This window comes from Chelonoidis abingdonii, chromosome 23, assembly GCF_003597395.2.
Source record: "Chelonoidis abingdonii isolate Lonesome George chromosome 23, CheloAbing_2.0, whole genome shotgun sequence".
NCBI classification, from domain to species: Eukaryota; Metazoa; Chordata; order Testudines; family Testudinidae; genus Chelonoidis; species Chelonoidis abingdonii.
The window spans coordinates 21,453,860-21,478,344 of NC_133791.1; the positions used below are offsets into that span (position 1 = coordinate 21,453,860).

Sequence of the window (24,485 nt, forward strand, 5' to 3'; positions counted from 1 at the left end):
GTTGTGTATTTGGTTGTCATGGTTTTTGTTCCTATGGGAACTGAGTTAGATTATTAGGGGATAGCCCAGCCAGTTTCGGCCGGTTAGGCGAGCTCTGTGTCTGTAAATAAATGGTAGTTTGGTTAGCTGTCTGCTGTCTGGCCTCAAGTGATTTCTTCCTAAACCGGCTGCACACCGGGATCCGGCCAGGGATGGAAAGGAGCCCTCAGCGAGCAGGCCGAGGGGTGCAAGCGGAGTAGGCCGGGGCCACTTCTGAGCACCACTGGCGCCATTGTAAACCTGGCACTGATAGTGCCTGGGAAGCCAGGGCCTTGGCCTGAGGCCAGTCAGCTTTTAGGGAAGATCGATCAGGCATGGGGGAGGAATTCAAGACCGACTCCTTCAAGCCCAGCCCCTGCCCCCCATACCCTCCAAGCCTCCTGCCCTGGATCAGGAGAGGGGCTGGGTGAGCTGGCCCCAGTGGCTGCAGGAGGCTGTTCTGTGCTGTGCTGCTCTGCTGATACCTGCTCTCAGCCAACTCCTGTCCTCAAGTCCCCATGGCTTTGTCCCTTCCCCAGGCTGCTCCTCCAGCCCCATTCTGTCTCCCAGTTCCAGCCAGCCTCCCCCGGCACTGTGCTTCAGGGCTGGATGCTAGAGCAGCACCCCCAGGATGCCCCCTCCAGGCTGCTCCAGGATACTGCTCTGGCTCTGTGGGTGAGTCACCCCCTAGGTGTGACAAAGTGGGAAAGTTCTTAATGTTTTCTCTGAGTGCTGTGTGGGTGCCTCAGTTTCCCCTATACATTTCTTGAGTGTCTAGGGGTGTGTGATTGTTGCAGAGCCCCAGGGGGGCAGTTTGATCCTCACTGCACAGAGAATGGCCGACACCCTGTCTCCTGGCAACTGATGGCCTGGGCCCCTCCTCTGCGAAGCCAACCGAAGGTGTTGGAGAACAATGAGATCAGGTGACCTCCTGGCCCGGGAAAGAGACAAAGGCCAGAGAGTTTTCAGTTTGGAGCTGGCTGGGAAGATAGAGGGGAGTCCAGACGGGGCTCTGGCCTCCTTGGGCCCCCTTCCCCCAAGACAGACCTAACTGAGGGGTCCTGTTGTCTGCAGCTGCAAGACCTGTCTTGGACTGTGTTCCTGTCGGCTAAATAAACCTTCTGTTTTGCTGGCTGGCTGAGAGTCGCAGTGGTTCGCCCCCTAGTGGCAGGCCCACAGAGAAGCACAGGCAGCTGTCGGGGAGCTCCGCTAGTTGATGTGGCAGAGGCCTCTGCTTTCCGAGCAAGGGGCCAGTCCCAGGCCTGGACAGCAGCGGCTGATGCAGCGAGTGATGACACTGTGTCTCCTTCTGCGGGGTGCTGCGGAGGCCATGGCGTGGGGGTGGGGGACCTCAATCCCAGAAGAGGCACCTGGGACAAAATGATAAAGGAATCCTCCCCAGAGTAGCTGCCTTGATCTCTTTTCCCCTCCCCAAAACCTAACCCCTACTTAGGTGATTGGGCAGGCAGAATCCCTGCCCCCACCAAGCTGATTGCAAACCTTCCCCCACCTGCGCCAGGTGCCTCCAGAGCACCCAGGCCCCTCTGCTGGGAGGTTCACTGTTACCTGTGGGCACTGCCTGGTGGGCATGTACTGGGCCCACACAGGCACGCCAGGGACGTGCAGGCCCCACCTGATGGTGGTGAGTTCTCTCCAAGGGGCCCCACCACCTTGCAGAAGGGGGGGTCCTAGGATTTGGGGACATTGCCCCTTGAGCAGTCCATGATGATCACTCCCTGCTGAGGAATCCCCACTAGATGGACCAGTTGTCTGATGAGATCAGCCAATTCTGCTCACTGGTTTGCAATCTTTTCTATACTGTCTGTGATACCTTCTTCCATACTGGGATGGCCCCACGACTCCCCTTTTAGCTAGCTAGGATCCAGCTCCCCCCGCACCATGTAACGATCTGGGAGGGGCAGGATGGTTGTCACCCCACCCTATATTCACAACGCTCCTGGTGGTCATGACCCCCATCCCAATACCCTCTGCCCTCACTGGTACCTACAGCTGTCAATGTAGTCTCCCTCCCACTCCTCCTATGCCAACAGCCTCACTCCCCTCAGAACCCACTAGCCATCACCTTCAGCCCCAACTAAAACCTCTCCAGCACATCATCAAAGATCTACAACCTATCCTGAAGGACAATCGCTCACTCTCACAGACCCTGGGAGACAGGCCAGTCCTTGCTTACAGACAGCCCCCCCAACCTGAAGCAAACACTCACCAGCAACCACAGACCACACAACAAAAACATTCCAAGCTGGTGCTTGTGGTGGCAATCTTCAAGGTGTGGCAGTCCCTGTTGTTTTGCTCCCAGCAGCGCGTGCCGCGGACAGCGGGGGCAGTGCGTGTGCCTTAAGGCGGCACGTGCGTTTCCGCAGTGGCGGCAATTCAGCGGCAGCTTCTATATTTAGCTGTTCGCAGCGGCTTCAGCTAAACATAGAAGCTGCCGCCGAATTGCCGCCACCGCGGAAACGTGCCTGCCGCCCTAATGGCACACGGACTGCCCCCGCCGCCCACGGCGGCAATTCGGTGTGCTGCTTAGGGTGGCGAAAACTGTAGAGCCGGTCCTGCCACTGCAAACAGTCCTTTTCTCTCCTGCTGGTAATAGCTCACCTTAACTGATCACTCTCATTAGTGTGTGTATGGTAACACTCATTGTTTCATGTTCTCTGTGTATATATATCTTCCTTCTGTATTTTCCACTACATGCATCCCATGAAGTGGGCTGTAGCCCACGAAAGCTTCTCCCCAAATAAATTTGTTAGTCTCTAAGGTGTCACAAGTATTCCTGCTCTTTCCACTCAAACCGTCACCCTCAAACAAAAGGTATTAATGGTTTATATTTCGATAGCCCCTTCCAACCTACAGGATCTTGATATGAGTTAAGGATGGTACATATGGTGAACACTGCGTCAGCCACCACCACTGAAATGCAGCCACCTCTGGTGTGGGGAACCACACAACAGCTGAGGACAGGAAGTGAACATCCTTGCTCCAGTTGAAACTGCATAGAAACTGTAGGAAGGCAGGAAGTAATGACCCATGTTGGAATTTGGCCAGGACACCAGGATTACCGATCCTGATGTTCCCAAAAGTGCCATGGGAGCCTCTTGGGAGACCCAACCACTGAAACCTGAAGAGGATTCATGCAGTCTAAATCCTGGAGGAGGCAGGAGCCAGGATACGGCCCCAGGGGGCTGCTGGTCTCTGCCAGGCAGACATTTCCACCACGGGTTTTCATGTTATCTGGGCTCCTGCAACAGATGGGTCATTGCTGCTGTGAAACCCACATTGATTTCCCCACATGCCCCTGGATTGTCAGTTACAAGGAAGCCAGTCTGCTCTGCTGTGGGAATGATTGAAACAAACAATGCAGCTCTGCATGCCAAAGCCAGACATGGCTCCCGGCCTGAACTATGCAGAGACAGGCACTGATGTGGTCCCCGAATCTGCAGCCTGGGCACTGCTGCTAGGCCCAAAGATGCTCCCCCATTATCCGCAATGCCCAAGGATACGCACATGACCCACAGTCCCTGGAGATGCACATTATCCAAGACAATTCAGGGACTACCCATCACCCACAATGTCCAGGGAATGCACACACATTACCCACAATACCCAGAGAACATGCAGTGCCCAGGGAATGCACATACATTACCCATAAATGCCCACGTTAAGTATCTGCAATGCTAATTGTTGCACTGGAGCTTGTGCTGAGCATGCAGCTGCTGTCACCCCATGCTGCTCACACATCATACCCAGACTGACTGCAAAGTGAAGTCCCGAGCTAGTCACACCCCAAATCCACCCACTCGCACATGGTTGCTGAGGGTACGTCTACACTACGGGATTATTCCGATTTTACATAAACCGGTTTTATAAAACAGATTGTATAAAGGCGACGTGACGTGGGCCCACTAAGATATGTAATGTCGGCGGCGGTGTGCATCCATGGTCCTGAGGCTAGCTGTCATTTCCGGAGATTGCACTGTGGCGTAGCTATTCGTAAGCTATCCCATTCCCACAGTTCCCCGCCCTATAGATTCTGGGGTTGAGAGCCAATGCTGCATGGGCACATCATTTGTTCGCGGGTGGTTCTGGGTACTGTTGTCAGTCATTCCTTCTCCAGGAAGCCAACGCAAACCGATTATTTCGTGTCCTTTTTCCTGAGATTTGGTTGCCCTGGCGACGCCATAGCCGGCAAACCTGCAGCGCTGTTCGCTTTCTTTTTTTTTTTTTTTTTACAGTCAGCCGTACGCTGACTGGATGCCGCAGACGAGGCGATACTTAGCACTTACACGGTAGCATCCATATTGCTTGTTGCGATGTAGCAGAGATGGTTATCAGTTGTTCCTTGTACCTCTGCTGTGGTGTAAATTTGGCAATGAGCATGATTAGTTATCTGTCTCTCGTACTGTTGCTGCTTATCATGGGGTGCCCCCTGGCTGAATTAGGCAGGGGCACAAGCAAAATGCGGATGACTCCCGAATTCACATCCCTCCTTTATGGTTTCTAACATGCGCAGTCCTGCCTGATATGGGGCAGTTGGTACTAGAGAACCAGGTTCGCGAGGCACGTGGCTCCGGTGTCGATCCTGCAGAAATGATGAGGCTGCATGTGCTTCATGGGGGGTGCCCCTGCAACAACCCCACATTAGCTTGCCTCCTCCTCACCTTCCTGGCGGTACGACGTCAGGCAGTGTTCCCCCATTTGTTGTCCTGAAGTTATGACCGCTGCGTAATAAGAAACAGAGATTTGTTAGTGAGATAAAATGAGGGGGACGCGCCCTCCCGCTGCTATGACAGTCCAGGCGGACATTAAGCGGTGCGGGGAGATGTAACCCAGCATCCGTGCTATTTGACAGTCCAGGCAGTACAGATCTTTTCTTTACATCAGGAAGCAGGGGCTGAGCTCCATCAGCCCTTGCTCATGATGGACAGGTTACCAGCCTTCTGTTACCAGTTATGGGAATGACCGGGAGTCTCCTATTTTTACCCAGGAGCCCGCGACAGCTCACCTGAGGCCAGTCATGAGCCTCCCGGCGCTGATGGCGGCGAACGGGATTCAGTTGATAATTGCACGTCTGCCATGGGAGGGGAGAGAGCAGTTATGCTCTTCACTGCTGCAGCATCGGTCTAACGCGGCTTAGTGACAAGGTGGACATTGAGAAGTCAAGTAAATGATTTCTTTCCCTTTTCTATTCACGTGCGGTGGGGAGTAAATTGAGGAGCTATTACCTGAACCACGCTCGGCATGTGTTGACTAGGCACTGGAGCTCAGCAGAATGCAAGACTGTTTTTCGCAGTGACTGTTGTTGGACTGCTGGCATAGCTGGCGTCCTGCTAGCCCCCTCCCTCTCCCTTCGATGAGCCGTCCATTTGGTCTCTGCTTCCTGTTCGGCTTATCACGCAGCACTTGTGTAGCTGGAGACTTTTTTTCAACGCTTGGATTTCCGTCTTTGTTAATGGAGCTTGATAGACAGATTTGTCTCCCCATAACAGGGATCAGATCGAGTATCTCCGTATGTTCCATGCTGGGAGCTCTTTTTGGATTTGGGACTGCTCATACCCCCGACTGTCAGGCTCCACGCTGGGAACAGGAAATGAAATCGAAATTTCACGGGTTTTTCTGTTTACCTGGCCTGCAGGCGAGTTCAGATTGCTGTCCAGAGCAGTCACAGTGGGACGGGAATACCGCCCGGAGGCCATACGTCGATTGCGGCCACACCACCTAATCCGATATGGTATACCGATTTCCAGCGCTACTCCTCTCGTCGGGGAGTACACGAAACCATTTAAGAGTCCTTTATATCGATTATACAGGGCCTCGTAGTGTGGACGGGTGCAGCGTTAATTTAATGCTGCTGCTAAATCGGTTTAAACGTGTAGTGTAGACATGCTGTATTCTCCTTCTTCCACTCAGCCTAGAGGTGGAAAGTCAAAGGTAATTGCCAAGCCCTGACTCAGCTAGTTCCACCTGTGCTTCCATCCATCCATGCTGATCAGAAAGGGTACTGTGTTGTGACCTGCCCGGCCTTCTAGATGATTGCAGAGCTTCCCCTTACCCTTCAGGAATATGTCTGGATGGTGAGAAGGGGATTCCTCTGCTGTTCCTCTGATTGATCTCTTTTTTTTTCTTTTGGTTGTTTTCTCTAGGGGAAAAATCCAAAGGAGTTCTGCGCATTAAACCAATCATTAGCTTGTGGCTGCGTGCTGTCCAGATTGCCGCCCTGGCTAGAATCACTGAGTACTAAACAAGAGAGAGCAGTACAAAACTGTTTATGTTAATAAGGGAAAAGGAGCGAACACTGCCAAGAATTAGATCTCATTTGGATAATTAAAGGGAAGGTGCGCGCTTTCACCCCAGGCTGATCTTTCTTAAGGAACAATATTGCCAGAACTTGGCTGGCTGCATCTCTGCAACACTAATGCCTCTTGGCTGCCAGGGGGTGCCACCTGGATATGGTCTGTCTTGGAAGTTGGAAATTTGGAAGGTCCAGTGTGAGGGCAACCAAAATGGTTGGGGGCCGGAGCACAATGACCTCGGGATCGAGGCTTGAGGGAACTGGGATTGTTGGCTGCAGAAAAGAATGAGGGGGGATTTGATAGCTGCTTTCAACTACCTGAAAGGGGGTTCCAAAGAGGATGGAGCTCGGCTGTTCTCAGTGGTGGCAGATGACAGAACAAGGAGCAATGGTCTCAAGTTGCAGTGGGGGAGGTCTAGGTTGGCTATTAGGAAACACTAGTTCACTAAGAGGGTGGTGAAGCACTGGAATGGGTTCCCTAGGGAGGTGGTGGAATCTCCTTCCTTAGAGGTTTTTAAGGTCAGGCTTGACAAAGCCCTGGCTGGGATGATTTAGTCGGTGTTGGTCCTGCTTTGAGCAGGGGGTTGAACTAGATACCTCCTGAGGTCCCTTCCAACCCTGATATTCTATGATTCAGTTAATTCACATCCCCTAATGAGGGCTGAGCTCCCCTGGCAGGGCTGTGACAGCAGGAGAGGCCTGGCACCCAGGGCATCCCACAGGGCATGGAGGGAGCCCATCTAGCTCATTTATAATGGGGCACATCCATTACAGTCACAGCATGGACCAGTCTGAGGATAACTGCCTGTAATGAATCCCTGTGCTACTGACAACTGCTGGGCCAGAGCCACGCATGTCCTGCAGAGCCAGACCTGGTGCCCTAACAATCAGCTCCAAGAACACAGGCCTCCACCCTTGGCTAGAGGAGAACTCCCTGGAGTGACACTAGGAGCAGGTCTCTTATCCTCTCTGCACCAGATACTCTGATGCATACACCCTTTTTTCTGGCGACTGGCACAGCCTTAATCACAGTCCCTGCCTCTTGGCACTGCTTCTTATGAAAAATAAAAGCAGGAAGAGGGAATCTTGAGTACTGCTGCAGGGGGAGGTTGTTTTGAAAAGTATGTTTCTGGTCAAATTGAAATAAAAATCATGGAGCCATTTCCCTGGGTCTTTGTCTGGTCCCTCAGCTGCCAGCAATATGCTGCAGAGTAACTGACGCTCAGGACATTTGTCACTGTGCACCTTGTGGCTTGCTGCTGTTTGCATCCTGAGCACTGTAAGACCCACTGTGACACTACTGGGGAGGGAGCATGGGGGGGACCTGCTTGGCAGCAGGATCAGGACAGGGTTTTTCCTATTCAAATCCTCATCAGAAGGTGCAGTGAGAGGATCTGGGAGAGGCTACCTGGCTGATGTGCCATGGCACCAGTTAGAAAAGGAGATTCACCTCCAGCCTTCTCCCTCGTGCCATACGACCTGGTAGGAATGTGAAGGCTCCACAATGGCTGTGCAATCCCTGAGGAATTCACCGCTCTGCCAAAACCACAGCATGCACTTCCGAAATGTGACCTCTCTGAGACACAAAGGGACTGGCTGCAGCCTCTTTACCATCCCAAACCAAGCAGTTGCTGGCATTCCCCTCCAAAGGAGGAGCTTTCAGACCGGGGCGTCTGTGACGAAGTGGGACTGTTCTTAATGTTTCCTCTGAATACTGTGTGGGTGCCTCAGTTTCCCCTATGCATTTCTTAAGTCTCCAGTGTGTATAAATGGCCAACACTCTGTCTCCTGGAAACAAATGGCCAGGGCCCTTCACCCTGCAAGGGAATAGCTAAAGGTGAACAAAGAGCTCAGGTGACCTCCTGGCCCGGGAAAGGAACTCAGCAGAGGAGGAAGAGCTGGAGGGTCCTGGGTGGACTTGCTGCAGGAAGCGCATGGAGGGGGATATGCTGAATGCTCCAAGGTCAGAGCCAGCAGGTGAAGCCGTGTGAGCTTCTTGCCCTGAAGACAGTCTGCTCCAAGGGAGAGAAGGCTCCCCAAAGTCCTGCCTGGCTTTGTGGGGAGCAGTTCCAGAGCATCGCCCAAGGACTCCGTGACAACTGGTGGTAGTGGTGGGATGTACTGCACCCCGTGGACAGCGCTTCTTGCAGTAAGTGACTGGGGAGCAGTAAAACAAAGGGAGGATAATGAGGCCCAGGCGTGCTGAAGGCTCAGAGAGGGATGGTTTCAGAGGGCGGTTAACCTCTGGGAGTGTGTGACCAACGAGGATTGTTGGAGTAATGGGGTCCCCTTGAGGATTGCAAGGAGCAGTGTCGGGGCAGAGGAGCTTGCTGCTCAACCCTGGGAGAGAGAAGGATTTTGCAGTAGCAGGGTTCCCCTGGGGATTGTAGGAGCAGTCCCAGGGGCGGAGGAGTCTGCAGCTCGACCCTGGCAAAGAGGTGATGACCTCAAGAAGGGCTGGCACACCAGGGGTTCTTCCTGGAAACCATGGGGGAGCTGAGAGCACACAGGCCTGAGTCCAAAGCAACTTGGGAACAACGGAGTGATGGCCTATCACCATCTCCTTAAGAAGGACATTGTGATCCTGTGCACAAAGAGAGGGATACACATGGGGAAGTTCACCAAGGCCCAGTTAATCATGCAGTTGGACGAGGAGGACCACTTTAAGGAGCAGATTCCTGACCGATATGGGGCTACAAGAAGATCTGGAAGCAGCAGGAGCAGTAGCCAGGCATACCCAAGAGTCTGGTCCCCAACCAGATGGGGGTCTTCACGATCAGGTTCCCCATCGGGGGGACGGGAGATTGATGGGACTGGAGTTGAGTCAGAGAGAGCGAGAGGACCATGAGAGACAGCAAGAGCCCAAGGAAAAGCTGCAGGAGAAGCAGCAGCAGCATGGACTGGCAATGTGGAGCGGAGAGGCATAGGGGGCTCCCCAGGGGTGAGTGGGGATAGACCCCAGGCTGCCAGTTCCGCAGGGAACCTCAACACTAAATTGCTGCCCCTGGTTAAGAAGCGGGGGATGTGGGTGCCCACCGTACTGCCTTCGAGCAGGCTGGCGATTTGAACCAGGGGGACCCTGCGGAAAAGCCCCGGTATCCAGCTCCCTTGCTGGGTGCCAAGGCCATAGCCGCTGTCAGCTAGATGGGTGGGGTGGTGGACAGGCTCCCACTCCTAGCCCCGGCCTATATGTCTGTGTGGAGTCTCCTGGGCTCAGGCCCCTCGGACCCCCAGTGGGAGCTGAAGGTGGTGGTCAGTGGGGAGACCTGCCTGGGGTGGCGAGACCCTGGGGCAGAGAGAACTGTTGTCAGGCTCCGGGTGGTGCAGCCACAGGTGCTGAAGGGCTGGGTGACCTGGGTGAAGGTCCCCGGGGTGAAGCCCCTCGCCCCGCCTATGGCCCAAATCCCTGTGCAGACCCAGGAGGGGTCAGGCTGGCTGGTCGTTGGGGTTCTCCAGGATATCGGCTGGGAGGCCCTGTTGGGGGGTGACTGTCTCCCCTTGGGACAGGATCCAGGCCCTGCTCCTGTAATGGCCGAGGATTTGAATTTGAATCCAGGGAACCAATTGGTTAAGATGGAAGTGGTTAGTGAAAATGCACATGACCTAGCTGGCAGGAGGGAGGGGCTGCTGGGCTCAGGATACCTGCCTATCTGTAACCAGACCCCTGGGGCTGAGGGGGAGGGAGAGATGCTCCCCGCCCCCCTGCGCACCGGAGAGGGGGCTCATGCCGGCTCTGATGCTGGGACCAGAGCAGAGAGCTTGTGGCCTGCCCCCACTGGGACAGCCAGGGCAGCGCTGAGCACGGGGGGAGCTGAGACCCCAGCAGAGTGGGGGGACACCCAGGCAGGGCAGGTCGGCTGCCAACGAGGTTTGCCTGGTCCAGACGTGCTGCTGGGAAGTGATTACACAGCAGGGAGGGAGCTACCAGGGACAGGGCTCAGGGGGGCTGTGACCCCAGGCCCAGCCAGCCAGAGGGAGCAGGTCCCACTCCCTACCCCAGCAGCTGAATCCCAGACCGAGCTGCAGAGGGATCCCTCCTTGGAGAAGCTGAGGGAACTTGCTGGCCACAGAGCTGCAAACCCCTTTGGGGAAGGCTGCAGGGACAGAGTCCTGTGGGAGAAGGGATTCCTGTCCCAGGAATGGGCTCCGCCTGGACCTGGAAGGGGAGAATTGAGAGGAGAAGGGGGAAGACCCCCTGGTGGATCTCTTCCCTAAGATGGGAGCCAATCTCCCCATCAGGCATTCCCCATTCAGTCCCTGGGAAAGCAGCCCAGAACCTGGAGAAAGAGGTCAAGGACCTGCTGGCTTTAGATGGGATCCAGCCATTCAACAGCCCATGGGCCTCACCTGTGGGGCTGGTCCCCAAGGGAGACAGGATGATCTGGTTCGGGGAGGGAGGGGGACTATTGGAAGCTTAAAGCCATCACGGTGTGCGATGCCTAACCCATGCCTAGGCCTGGGGAGATTTTAGACAAGCTGAGGGGGATGGAGAACATGGCCCTGGTGTACATCAATGACATGTGTGTCTTTAGCCAGACCTCGGAGGAATAGGTGTCCCAGGTGAAGAGGGTGCTGGGCTGCCTCAAGGAGGCAGGACTGATGGTAAAAGCCGAAAAGTGCAAGGTGGAGATGATCAGAGATTGGTCCATTTCCCAGACCAAGGAGCAGGTCCAGGTCTTTATCAGGATGGCGGGGTGCTACCGGAGGTTGGTATCCCACGTTAGCCCCCTAGCTGCCCCATCCCTGAGCTATGTGAGAGGGGGAAGCCAGACAAGGTGGTTTGGACTGAGCAGTGCAAGAGGGCTCTCTGTATACTGAAAGAGGCTCAAATCCCAGGCCCAGTAAATCTGGTAAATCCAGACTTTGCCAAGCCCTTTGCAGTGTTCACCGACACCTCAGATGTAGGGCTGGGCATGGTGCTGATGCAAGCCGGTGCTGAGCGGGGGGAGACACCCCATCGGGTACCCGAGCAAGAAACTGCTGCCCTGGGAGCACAACTCTGTGGCCTCAGAGAAGAAATGCCTGGCCATGGTGCAGGCCCTTAGAAAGCTGCAGATGTATCTATTTGGGTGGCGCTTTACTGTGTATACTGACCACTCTCCTCCGACGTGGCGGCGTCTCATAGACTCATAGAATCTCAGGGTTGGAAGGGACCTCAGGAGGTATCTAGTCCAACCCCCTGCTCAAAGCAGGACCAATCCCCAGACAGATTTTTACCCCAATTCCCTAAATGGCCCCCTCATCAAGGATTGAACTCACAACCCTGGGTTGTCAAATACAAGGGGCTGATGCTGAGCTGCTGGGGACAGAGACACCTGTTCAGAGAGTGGCCAAGGTCAAGATGGGGGCTCATAACCAAGAAAGCCCGAACTGCAGCGCTTCAAACTGGAGCACTGGGAAAAGACCCAATCCCAGTTTAAACCCCAGGGGTATTGGGGTTGCAAAAGGGCACAGGCTGTATAAACCTTCCCACATGCAGCCTGCAAGCACCATCAAGCACAACAGACCCATAGGAGGGCCTGAAACTGGAAGGGCCTGGTGTAACTCCCACTAAGGAATGGGAGGGATGATGGGGCATCCATGGGAACACTGGTGGGTTCGAACTTCCCCAGGTCACCAGCTAAAGTGACCTCGCTCAGTTCGGTCTCAAAGGGGGGAGAGATGTGACTAAGTGGGACTGTTCTTAATGTTTCCTCTGAATACTGTGTGGGTGCCTCAGTTTCCCCTGTGCATTTCTTAAGTGTCTAGGTGGTGGGATAAAGGGCAGTGTGTATAAATCACCGACACTCTGTCTCCTGGCAGCTAATGGCCTGGGCCCCCCCCCCCCCCCCCCCCCCCAAGCACAGAACCACCACTCAGCACCCGCTCTGGCACAGCTGCCCCATTCCTTTCCTCTTGTTAGTTACTATTACGTATATCGGGTTAGCATCTAGAGGTCTCAGCTGAGATCGGGGGCCCCCATGCCAGGCGCCAGCTGGACCCTGCTGAGATCAGGGGGGTCCCATGCCAGGTGCTGCTCAAACTCCTAGTGAGAGCCAGTCCCTGCCTCAAAGAGCTTCACCTCAGAATAAAGAAGATACTCGCTGGAAGGGGAAGTGATTTGCCCGAGCTCAGGACAGTGGAGTCGCTGGAGTCAGAGTTCTGCTCTACATCTCAATCTGCTGGACTTTCAATTCAGTGTAATGGGGTGATGAGGGCAGGGAGACAGATGGGGCACTTCTGGGGGGCTGCTGGCCACATCTCTGTCTGGAGGGATGAAGCTCTTGGTCAGGGGCTCCTTGCTGGGGGATGAGGTCTTTCCCCTTGCACTGGATCCCACTGCTCCTCCCTGAGGGTTCTCCCTCCAGCCAGTCACAGAGGACGGTACCATACTGGTGCCCTGCTGCCTGGCCCTGGGTGCATACACGCCCCTTCCCATGCCAGGGCAGGGTGTTGGTGCCCAGGGTGGCAGATGTGGGTTTCCACAGGTGCCAACCCCACACCCTGCGGGGCTGCTTGGGGCTCAGATGACTGCAGAGGCCACAGGCACATTCTTTCCCACATCGATGGGGCTGTGGCAGCACATCAGGGCCCCCAGCATGCTCCTTCCAGGGCCCCCAAGCCCTCCCTCCCCGCCCCTCCCGCCCTGCATGGAGCAGGTCTCAGCCTCTCCCCTAGGGGCCAGCACAGGCTCTGGCCCTGTCGATGGGCCGGAGCCAGGGGCTGCAGCTCCCTGCTCTCTCTGCCTGCGCCTGAGAGGAGGCGACAACAGGCGCTGCAGGATTGTTGCTGGTTGCTATGGCTACAGAAAGAGTGAAATGGGGGGACGAGGGAGGGAAGAAGCTGGCGGAGTCCCCAGGGACTCCGCTCTCCAAGCTGCAGCATGGGCTTGGCTGATGCCTATTAGCGCAATCGCCCTGACGCACCCAGCCGCCCAGGGAGCACAGAGCGAGGCCAGCACGGCACGCCCCTTCTCGCACATGCCAGAGCAATGGGCCCCTCCAACCCAGCCTCTCTGACACCCCAGGCCAGTCTCCTGCCTCCTGCTGCAGTGGATCAGACCAAGAGCCCATCGAGGCCAGCCTCCCATCTCTTCCACGGGCACAAACCAGATGCTTCAGAGGAAGATGGGGGGGGAGAGGGATAGCTCAGTGGTTTGAGCATTGGCCTGCTAAACCCAGAGTTGTGAGTTCAATCCTTGAGCGGGCCACTTAGGGAGCTGGGACAAAAATTGGTCCTGCTAGTGAAGGCAGGGGGTGGACTCAATGACCTTTCAAGGTCCCTTCCAGTTCTAGGAGATTGGTTATATCTCCAGTTATTATTATTGGTCTAACCCAGTAAAGGATGAATGGGAACCAATCTGCCCACAGGGGGAGTCCCCCACTCTCTGGGCACAGCGCCTCCTGCGATTTCCGGCAGAAAACTGGCAGCGCCCTGCCAGGAGCACAGAGAGCCATGTGCCCACCCTGGCCAGACAGCTGCAATGCGGGATGGTTCCAGCTGCGCTCTGTCCCACAGGGCTAGTGCTCTCTCCTGGGGATGGAAACTTCTCAAGTGAGACCAGAGGCTGCATTTCCTGCCCTCCCAAAACCAACATCCATGGCTAGGGCTCAGCCTCCCTAGCGATTCCTGACGAAACACCTGCCCCACAGCACCCCAGATGGACACCAGTGCTCCAGCCCTGTGCCACAAGCACCATTCTCCTGGCTCAGACCATGCTAGCAGGGGTCACTAGAGAGCAATGGTCAGCACACCCACCGATGGCCCCAGCCTTGTCAGCTCTGTGAACTCAGGATCTGAGCTCACACAGCTGGATTGGCTGCAGTGTGGCTGGGAAACTATATTGGCCCCAAAAACCACACTAAGGAAAGTGTGGGGTGGCTTCAGCGCCTCACAGATGGGTGTATTTTATCCACACAGCACCAGCACCATAGTACAGATGGGGAAACTGAGACACTGGGAAGGGAGCTTCCCAAAGACACCTAGTAGGTCAGTGGAAGAGCGGGGAACAGATCACAGGGCTCTGCCCAATTCTTCATCCCCACTACAACTTCTAATGCATCTCAGCCTAGGCCAGCCCAGGCCAGCCCCTGGTTTGATCTCTTCTCTCAGATGGAAGAGTTCCCGCCAGCCACCACCCCAGTGAGGGCAAACCCTCTTCAGAAGGGGGCAGCATAAAACAGCAGCTAGTGTAAGGCCCTGGGATGCAGGAGACTGGGCTATTTCTGAACATAAGAACGGCCAACCTGGGTCAGACAAAGGTCTATCTAGCCCAGTATCCCGTCTTCCGACAGTGGCCTGTGCCAGGTGCCCCAGAGGGAATGCACAGAACAGGAAATCATCAAGTGATCCATCCCCTGTCACCCATTCCCAGCTTCTGGCAAACAAGAGGCTCGCTATAGACACCATCCCTGCCCAGCCTGTCTGATAGTCATGGATGGACCTATCCTCCGTGAACTTATCTAGTTCTTTTTTGGACCCTGTTATAGCCTTGACCTTCCCAACATCTTCTGGCAAGGGGTTCCACAGGTTGACTGTGCATTGTGTGAAGAAATACTTGTGTTTGTTTTAAACCTGCTGCCTAGTAATTTCATTTGGTTACCCCCTAGTTCGTGTGTTCCTTATTCACTTTCTCTACACCAGTCATGATTTTACAGACCTCTATCCTATCCCCCCTTAGTCATCTCTTTTCCAAGCTGAAAACTCCCCTCAGTCTTCTTAATCTCACCTCACATGGAAGCTGTTCCATACCCCTAATCATTTTTGTTGCCCTTTTCTGAACCTTTTTCAAATCCAATATATCTTTTTTGAGATGGGGCGATCACAGCTGATGCAGTATTCATATATGTGGGTGAACCATGGATGTATATAGAGGCAAATATGATATTTCCTATCTTATATCTATCCCTCTTTTAATGATGCCCACATTCTGTTCGCTTTTTGACTGCGCTGCGCACATTGAGTGATGTTTCCAAAGAACTATCCAAAGTAGACTCGAAGATTCATTTACACCCATCATTTTATATGTATAGTTGGGATTATGTTTTTCCCAATTGTACATTACTTTGCAATATTATCAACACTGAATTTCAATTGCCATTTTGTTGCCCAGTCACTCAGTTTTGAGAGATCCTTTTGTAGCTCTTCACAGTCTGCCTGGGTACTTAACTTATCTTGAAGTAGTTTTGTATCTCATTGCAAATTTTGCCACCTCACTGGTTACTCAAAGGCCTTTTTCCAGATCATTTTAGGATATGTTGAAAAGGATGGGCGCAGCACAGATTCCCTGGGGGACACCACTATTGACCTCTCTCCATTCTGAAAACTGACCATTCATTCCTACCCTTTGTCTCCTATCTTTTAACCAGTTACCGACCCATGAGAGAACCTTTCCTCTTATCCCATGGCAGCTCACTGTGCTTAAGAGCCTTTGGTGAGGGACCTTGTCAAAGGCTTTCTGAAAATCTAAGCACATTGTATCCCCTGGATCCTGCTTGTCCACATGCTTGTTGACCCCCTCAAGGAATTCTAGTAGATTGGTGAGGCATGATTTCCCTTTACAAAAACCATTTTGACTCTTCCCCAACAAATTATGTTCATCTAACTGTTGGACAATTTTGTTCTAGTTTCAACCAGTTTGCCCAGTACTGAAGTCAGGCCTGTAATTGCCGGGGTCACCTCTGGAGCCCTTTTTAAAAATTGGCGCCACATTAGCTATCCTCCAGTCATCTGGTACAGAAGCTAATTTAAATGATAGGTTACAAACCACAGTCAGTAGTTCTGCAATTTCACATTTGAGTTCCTTCAGAACTCTTGGGTGAATCCCATCTGGTCCTGGTGACTTACTGACTGCCTGTGGGACCAGACCCACCTCCTGTCCCTGTGTCTCGCCTCCTCCAGCTAGGAAATGGGGTCAGATAACACCAATCTACACCCCCCACCCATTCAAAGAACTCTGAGTTCAAGAGCCCAGCGCCCTGATCCAGCAGAGCTCCAGGCCCAGCTGATGCCATTGCTGGCAGGGAGGGGAGCAGAGAATCTCTTCCTAGCGCAAGTACTTATCCAGCCCCGGGATTGTGGTATCTGAGCGCCTCAATAATAGCTGTCACCTTGCACCTGGTGAGCAGGGCACAGCTGTTACCCCCACTGTACAGATGGCAACTGCAGCAGAGAGGCTAAGGGACAGGCCTGAGGTCACACAGGAAGGTTGTGGCAGTGCTGAGGATTTCCCAGGTCTTAGCTAGTGCCCTGGCCACTGGGCAGCGCTTTCTCCCCTCTGAGTGGCTCTGTGGTGCTTCAGGGAGCCCGGAGTCTGCAGCTCCCATTCCAAGGCAGGAGACAAGCTAAGCCTCCCCCATGTGCTGCAGGGAAGGAGGGTACTATGGGGTTAAAAACCCAGAGCAGCTGCCCCTTGGCTCAGCGACATTGACACTCCAGCTCTATGGTGCCACCTAATGGCTGCCTGGTCCAGTCCCCATGGGCCGATGCAATGCTAGGCCCAGGGGCTGACACGCAGCTGGTGTGGGTCACCGTGCACCCAGGCCCCCAGCTGAGCCCTGCCCTCTGGAGGCCACCTCCTGCCCTGTACAGCTCATGCCACAGGAACCTGCCAGGACCCAATGTGGCCAATGACCCTCAGGCCTGCGCCAATGCCAGACTCGGCCAAGCTGGCAGCATCTCTCTCACAGGGACAATGACCCTTTCAGCTTGGCACCACCAATGTACCCAGAGTGTGTGGGAGGTGCCCATTGTCGGCTCTCAGGCTGATTTGGCTCCGTTGCAGGATCCCTGCAGGGGATGTGCTCCTGGCCCTCATGTCCAGACTCCAGCTATAAACTTGGTCCCAGAAATTCCCATCCTGCCCCTCCCTTCACTCCGGCCCTGCCCCACACACTGCTACAGGCAGGTTGCTGTGGGCGCTGAGCCAGGTAAGCACCTACCACTGATCCCTGAGTGCCAACTGCGTGCTTGGAAACCCAACTCCTGCTCATTCAGCACAGACACTGGCCCTAAGACCCAGGGTCCCACGGGATCCTCACGGCCCCCTAGCATAACCCCAGACCCTGAGCCTCAGGACGTCTGCTCTACTGTAGCTCCCATTAGCCATGGGCAGAACAATGGTGATTGAAATCCTTCAGCTCAGCCATTCTAGAGCCAACCCAGCTCCTCATGTCGTGTCCTGGACAGTCAGTTCCAACTAGTCCCAGCCCCTCCCTGCATCCCCGGCAGCTGGCTCTGAGCCCATCCCAGCTCCCTGTAGCCCCCCACGCGTGGCTCTGAGACCACCCCCTCTCCGTGCCCCACAACCCTCAGTGGGCTAGGCCTCCTGCTAATATTTCTCTGTCCTTCCAAGTGGGGGCTCCAGAAACTGCCCTGAGAGCCAGAACACTTACAGCCTTCCCCCACCCCCAACAGCCTGAGCCCCTGGCCGCCCCATGCCTCGGAGAGCCCTGTCTGTCCCCACTCCACCCCGGCCTCCTCCAGGATGGAGCAAAGACCACAGGGCCAGTCACCTACTCACCGGAGGCTTCTGTGATAGATGAATGACTTGTCCACCCTGAAAAACAAGATGGAGAAGCCAGTTAGATGGGTGGCCATGGCCCTAGGGGACAAGGGCCCCTCCAGCCTGCAGGGCTCCCTTATCCATCCCTTGGTGACCACCTGCCTCCAGAGGACATCGGGGCTGTGAGGAAGGGATGCTGTGTCCAGAGACCTGGAGAGCAGGCGGGGAGGGGCAGACTGCTCTGGATGGAGCAGCTGCAGAGGAGAATGCTCTCTCACTTGCATGTGAGGGGGTGGGCAGTCAGGGCTAGCCATGCAGGGCAGCACCAGGGGATGAATGGGACACAGGGAGCCACAGGGGAGAGTGCCTTGCAGGCAGCGGAAACCAGGCAGGAAGAGGAGTGATCCACGCCAGGCCTGTAACCGGCTGAGCCCTGTGGTGGAGCTGAGCTGAGCAGAGGAGGCAATGATCTGGAGGGAACAAACCTCAGGCCCAATCAGCCAAGCTGGCAGAGAGAAGCCACGAACCCAGGCCAAGAGGGCACCAGCACCAGGGAGAAGCAGGCCCAGAGAGCCAGCTCCCAGGCCCTGGCATCGGGCAGGACTCAGCTCAGCAGGGCTAGAGGGCTTTGGAAAGGGCAAGCATTCTCCCCCATGACCTCACAGCTTGAGGTGCTGGGACCCCTCCAGGCCAACCCCACGCTCCCTACCCCCTCCCTTCACACCCACTGACTGCAGAGAGCACTCCCAGGACTGGACCCTACTGAATTGTGGCTGGTGCTTGGGACCATCTTGGAGAAAGGGCTGAATGGCCAGGCCTGCTATTATTAGCCACCATTCATGCAGGCCCTTCACAGCCCCCACTCTACCTTGCTCCCTTCCCCCAGAACTTCCCACCATCTAGGGGGAACCTCTCAAATGCCCTGGAGCTGTGGGCAGCAGCAGTGGAGAGGCAGGGGCAGGAAGCTGGGCAGAATGGTGCTGGGTGGGATCCTGCTCCAGTCTCATTCAGTCCGGAGAGCCTGGCGAGCGGTTATTACCGGGTACGCTGAGGGGGCACATAAAGGCCACAATCCTGATCCAGGCCCCCATTGTGTTTGGTGCTGTGCAAACCCAACAAAAAGCCAGTCCCTGCCCCTCCCCCGTTTTGCCACCTGCAGCACAATCTGTCCTCAGAGCAGGGATAAAAACAAGTCTTGAGTCCTGGAACCTGTCCGGCCAGCTCAGGCGTCAGGCAGCTTCCTGTGCAGCCCTGGGTCTGGTTTAAACTAGACACTGTCTGGAAACACACTATGGACACTGCTTCCCCCAGCAGCAACCTCATCTCCAGCGGCTGTTTCACCTGGGAGGCCCCCCACCCCCACCCCCACCCCATCACTGAGACACTAACTGCCTGAAATGCAGCCACCTCTGGCATGAAGCACAGCTAGAGTGACCAGATGTCCCGATTTTAGGGTCTTTTTCTTATATAGACTCCTATTACCCCCCACCCTGTCCCGATTTTTCACACTCGCTGTCTGGTCACCCTAGGGCAGCACAGCAGCCAGGTGCTGCAAAACACAGCAGGGGAGTGACATGCTGAGCCAAGGCAAACCCCTCCGCTTATGCGGAGACCAAAGGGGCTTGGAACAGCCCCCAAGCCAGCCTGGCCTGGGCCTTCTTTAAAATGGGGAGAATTTTAAACTTGGAGGGCCAGATACTTAGCTGGTAGAAATCAGCATTGTGCCTGTCAAGGTTCCTTCCCCACTCTGAACTTTAGGGTACAAATGTGGGGACCTGCATGGACACTTCTAAGCTTAATTACTAGCTTAGATCTGGTAACTCTGCCACCATCCCAGACTTTCCAGTGCTTTCGGCAGCACTCCTCGCCCCCACAAACTTTCCCCTCCTACGGGTTGCCTTTGAGGACTTCAACACATATCCCTGGTGAACCACAGAATCCAAACCCCTTGGATCTTAACAAGGATGGAGAATTAACATCCACCCCTTTTTTCCCCCACCCCAATCCCATGGTGAGTACCAGATCCAAATTCCCCTGGGTCTTAAAACAAGCGAACATCAAATCCAGGTTTCTTCAAAAGCGACCGCTTTTAATTAAAGAACGAAAAAGCTTTAAAAAATCATCCCTCTGTAACAATCAGACGGAGAAAATATTTACAGCGGTAATCAGATTCATATACGCCAGAGGAACCCCCTTGCCCTTACGCGTTCAGAGTTTACAGCCAAACGAATCGTCAAATCCTATTCCAGCAAAAAAGGGACATTTACAGGCTTGAGGAAAACAAAAGTAAGACTAACGCCATTGCCCTCGGCTGTCTACTTATACAATTTTGAACTGACGCAGACTGATTCAGACAAGTCTGGAGTGGCTGGCACTGCCCGTCTCTCGGTCCTCTTATGTTCCCACCGAGCAAACAACCCCACAAACCAAGAGCCACAACAAAACGACCTTCCCCCCTCCACCGAGATCTTAGAAAGTATCTTGTCCCCTTATTGGTCCTCTGGTCAGGTGTCAGCCAGGTTCACTGAGCTTCTTAACCCTTTACAGGTAAAAGAGGCATTAACCCTTAACCATCTGTTTATGACAGTGCCATTGACTTCAGTGGAGCAGCAGCAATGCAGAGCAGCTGGGGTTCAAGACCACTGACTTCACTTGTGTTACTGCCAATTCTCACCAGCTGAAGATCTGGCCCCTCATTTACTTTTCTCCATGTCCTCTGGCTGCATCTTCCTGGTCTCAGTCAATAGCCAGACTAGTGAGTTTCCAGTCTGTTTCTAGCAGTTTCACTTCCAGGTTGTCCTGTAGGGCTCTGGGGGCTGAACGCCCAGAGAGGAAGGGTTAAATCCCAAATCAGAGTTTTGTTTTAAGGTAACAGCTCTTCCTAACCTCTTTGGTCTGGGTCTCTGGGGACTGCTGGCTGCCTCCTGGGAGGGGGCCCTTCTCTTTCCCAGGCAGGGCTCTTGACTCAGGACCGGAAGCTTTGGCCTGGTTTATCTGAGCAAAGAGACAACAATTTAACTAAAACAATGCAACTAAAACTGGGGCAAACTCCTTAATGCCAATGCACTTAAACTGGCTTAACCATAGCTGATGGCACTTCAGCTTGCATCATAAGTTAAACTGATTTATACAAGGGTTAAACCAGGTTCAGTGCATGCATGTGTGAGTGGCTGACACTGAGAATCAATCAGGAACTCCAAGCTAAAAGCAGGAGCTGCTGCAGCTCTCTAGTGGGGGTTGTAACAGACTTGGGCCCTCTGCAGATACTGAGCCCAGCTGGGGAAGAGATTTCTCCATTTACCTAGCTCAGTGCGGTTAAACTGGGGCAGCTCTCCTCATATGCATCAGGCCTCAGCCCTCAAGGTGAAAAGCAAATGCCCCCAGCTGAAACATGGCAGAGGGATTATGTCGCTACTGGTCTCACTCCTGACTGAAGAGACTGATGCTGAACTGGGAGCAGGTCACAATAATGCCAGCTGAGCTCAGCTAACAGAAACTTGGCAACATTTCCCAGGCTTGCAAGTGCCGTGGACACTCACTCGGTCAGGCAGCAAGATGGGCAAAGGAGGGTGTTACGGGTGCGCCAATTCCTCTGTCATTAGCACTGTGTGGGCAGTGCAGCTCCAGCACCAGCCCAACAAGCAGTTGCTTGGGGCGGCCAACGGTGAGGGGGGCGCGTCTGGATCTTCGGCAGTGGGTCCCTCACTCCCTCTCGGAGTGAAGGACCAGCCGGCGAACTGCTGCCAAAGACTGAAGCGGCGGCGGTAGAACTGCGGATCGTGATCATGGCTTTTTTTCTTTTCTTTTTTGCTGCTTGGGGCAACAAACCCCTGGAGCTGGCCATGGTGCAGCATGTGGTTGGTGGGGCTGGGGCTGGAGACACTGCACAAGGAGCAAGGAGCAGGCAGTGCAGGGCAGTGACCAAAGTTGGCAGGCAGGAGCTCTGGGGTCTAGCCCCAGATCTAAGTGCGGCCAACACGGCGACATCGCACAGGAGTGTGACCAATCCACCCCGAGTGATGCAGTGAAGCCAACCTAACCGCAGGTGTAGACAGCGCTAGGTTCTTCCCTCAGCCTAGGGGAGCTGGATAAACTGGGAGAGCCCCTTGGGCTGGGCAGTCGCAGTGCGCCAGCTGGGACCGGGCAGTGACTAAAATGCACATCACCCCCCAGCAGTGCCCCAGAGCTCGCTCCAGTGAGCTCAGCGTGTGGGGCTGTGCCCACAAGTGCCAAGGTGCACACATGTGGGAGGGAGTAGCCTTGGTGTGAGGCACTGTGCAGCTGTGCTCAGCAGTTGCCTAGGCACCAGTGCGCACCCCACCTGGTGCATGGAGGAGCCCTTCTGGTGCTATTTGCAAGCCAAGGTGCCCTGGAGAGGCAGGTACGTGCTAATGTGCCTGAGCCCTGAGGATGTACTGAGGGAACAGGGTATCCTGGCAACTACTGCGCTGTGAGCCCGGCCCCAGAGTAGTAAACACATTCCAACCAGATGAGGGTGAATTTTCGTTTCTCCCCCAGCCCAGCCTGGCCTGGCTTCATTCCCAGCCCCTCAGAACAAGACTGGTGTTACAGGCTCCAGCTCCGGTATCCTCCATCCTCTAAAGTCCTCCCCTGCTCTCCCATTCCCCACACAGACAGCCCCTACTCCATCACAACTGGGGTCTGGCGAATGATCAGCTGAACACGAGCTCCTAGGGCAACATCCTGGCCAAAAGGGTGATCAGGTACCTGGGTTATGCACTCAAGTATCTCAAGCAGGAGCAGAGAGGTTAATTTACCTCTGTGCTTGGCACTGGGGCACCTGCTCCTGGCATCCTGGCTCCAGCCGCAGCTCAAGGAGGAGGATGCTAAACTGGAGAGGGATCAGAAAAGAGCCAGGGGATGATTAAACTGGGTTAGAAAACCTGCCGTATAGAGACTGACTCACAGAGCTCCATCCATTTAGCCTAACAAAGAGAAGGCTCAGGGATGACTTGATCCCAGCCTGTAAGTACTTACGTGGGGAACAAATATTTCATAAGGGGCTTGTCAGTCTGGCAGCGACAGCTCTGACCCGACCCAGTGGCAGGAAGCTGAGGCTGGACACGTTCAGACTAAGGCGAACATTTTTACCAGTGACAGTAATTAACCATTGGACCAATTCACTGGGGTCATGCTGGATTCTCCATCGCTGACCATTCTCAAAGCTTTGCCCTGGGGATTACTGGGGGCAGATCTCTGGCCTGGTAGCTAGGGGGTGTCATAGACAATGGAGTCAGTGTCACCCCTAGTCTAGCTCCAACATCTCTCAGCAGAGGCACAGCAGGGGTAGATCGGAGTGCTGGCTGGGGGAGCTCCCAGGAAGCCAGTCCCAGGCCTGTGTCTCTTGCCATTCCCCGGCCCTTGTAACACCAGCTCTACAGTGGGGGCAAGCTCAGAGCCTCTCCCAGAGTAGAATCCCTCCCACCTCCACCCCAAGAGACAGGATTTCTAGCCACCTTTGTGCAGTGGGGGAACAAGACTTGCCAGGTGCCTGCCCAAGGGAGGGTGCCAGTTCGCCATGGCAGGGGCTGAGCCCAGCGAGCGAGGCAGGGCCAGGAGGCCAGGCCGGGGCTGTCCAATCAGCTTGCACCCCTCAGCCAAGGCGAACAAGGGACCGAGTAGTGACTGCACCGATAAGGTCAGTCTGACCCCCAAACAACTCGTGGCATCTCAGCTGTGGTCAGACATGCCTGGGCCCTCCCAGGGCTCTCTGCTGACCAGGGCAGGGCTCAAAGCAACACAGAGGTGAAACGCTGCAGCTTCCACCCCCAGGTAGCCCCCCAGCCCATCCTTCATCCCCCAGCCCAGTCCCCCATCACAGACCCCCAGCACATCATCTTTCCCCAGCACAGCCCCCCAGCACACACCCTTCTCCCAGCACAGCCCCCCATCTCCCCAAGCACAGCACCTCCCCCCAAGCACAGCCCTCCATCCCCCCAGCTCAGCACTGCCCCCCATACTCCCCAGAACAGCACAGACTCCCATCTCCCCTGCAGCACAGCCCCCCATCCCCCAGCACCTCCCCAGCAGCACAGCCTCCCCAGCTCCCTAGCACAGCACAGCCCCCCATCCCACAGCACAACACAGCCCCCCATTCCAGCTCTTCCCCCACATTGCTCCAGAGCACAGACCCGCCACAGCACAGGGCCCCTCCTCCCTCCCACTGCCCTGCACACACTGGCCTCCTCCAGCCAAATCTCCCCAGGCTGCCAGATGAGTATCCTCCAGCCCCCTGGGGCTCCCATCAGACACCTGCCCCCTGGCTCCCAGACTGGGTCCAGCCCCAGGAGGCACCGAACTCCTCGTCCAGGTGTCACAGGGCTTGGAAGTGACTCCCCCGTAACGCTGGGCCCAAGGCCCTCAGCCTCGAGGCAGCAGGCCCATTGTCCAGCCCCCGGGGCAGCCCCGTCCTGGCTTCCTGCCAGGGCTCATGTGCTGAGTCCTCACAAGGGGCCAAGAGCCACGATTCAGCAGGAGGAAACCACTGCAAACAGCATTGGGGCAGGTGGCCCCCTGAGCCAGGGGAGGCAAGTGCTGCGTGAACCACATGCACTATGCAGCTCGGCCAGTGCCCCTCAGTCCTGACCTGCAGCCCCGGCTAGCCCTGCCCTGCGCCCCCCCAGCTCTGCTGGGACCCTCCATCCCCTGCCCACA

At 55.2% G+C, this 24,485-nt stretch overlaps 1 protein-coding gene across 1 annotated transcript in view; it reads right to left on the reverse strand.

Moving 5' to 3' along the window:
• RAP1GAP (RAP1 GTPase activating protein) overlaps positions 1–24,485 on the reverse strand; it is a 162,630-nt gene that overhangs the window by 135,375 nt on the left and 2,770 nt on the right. Inside the window, exon 2 of the mRNA XM_075060307.1 lies at positions 17,829–17,864. Within this exon, the coding sequence (XP_074916408.1) occupies positions 17,829–17,864 (36 nt within the window). The remainder of the gene's footprint in view (positions 1–17,828; positions 17,865–24,485) is intronic.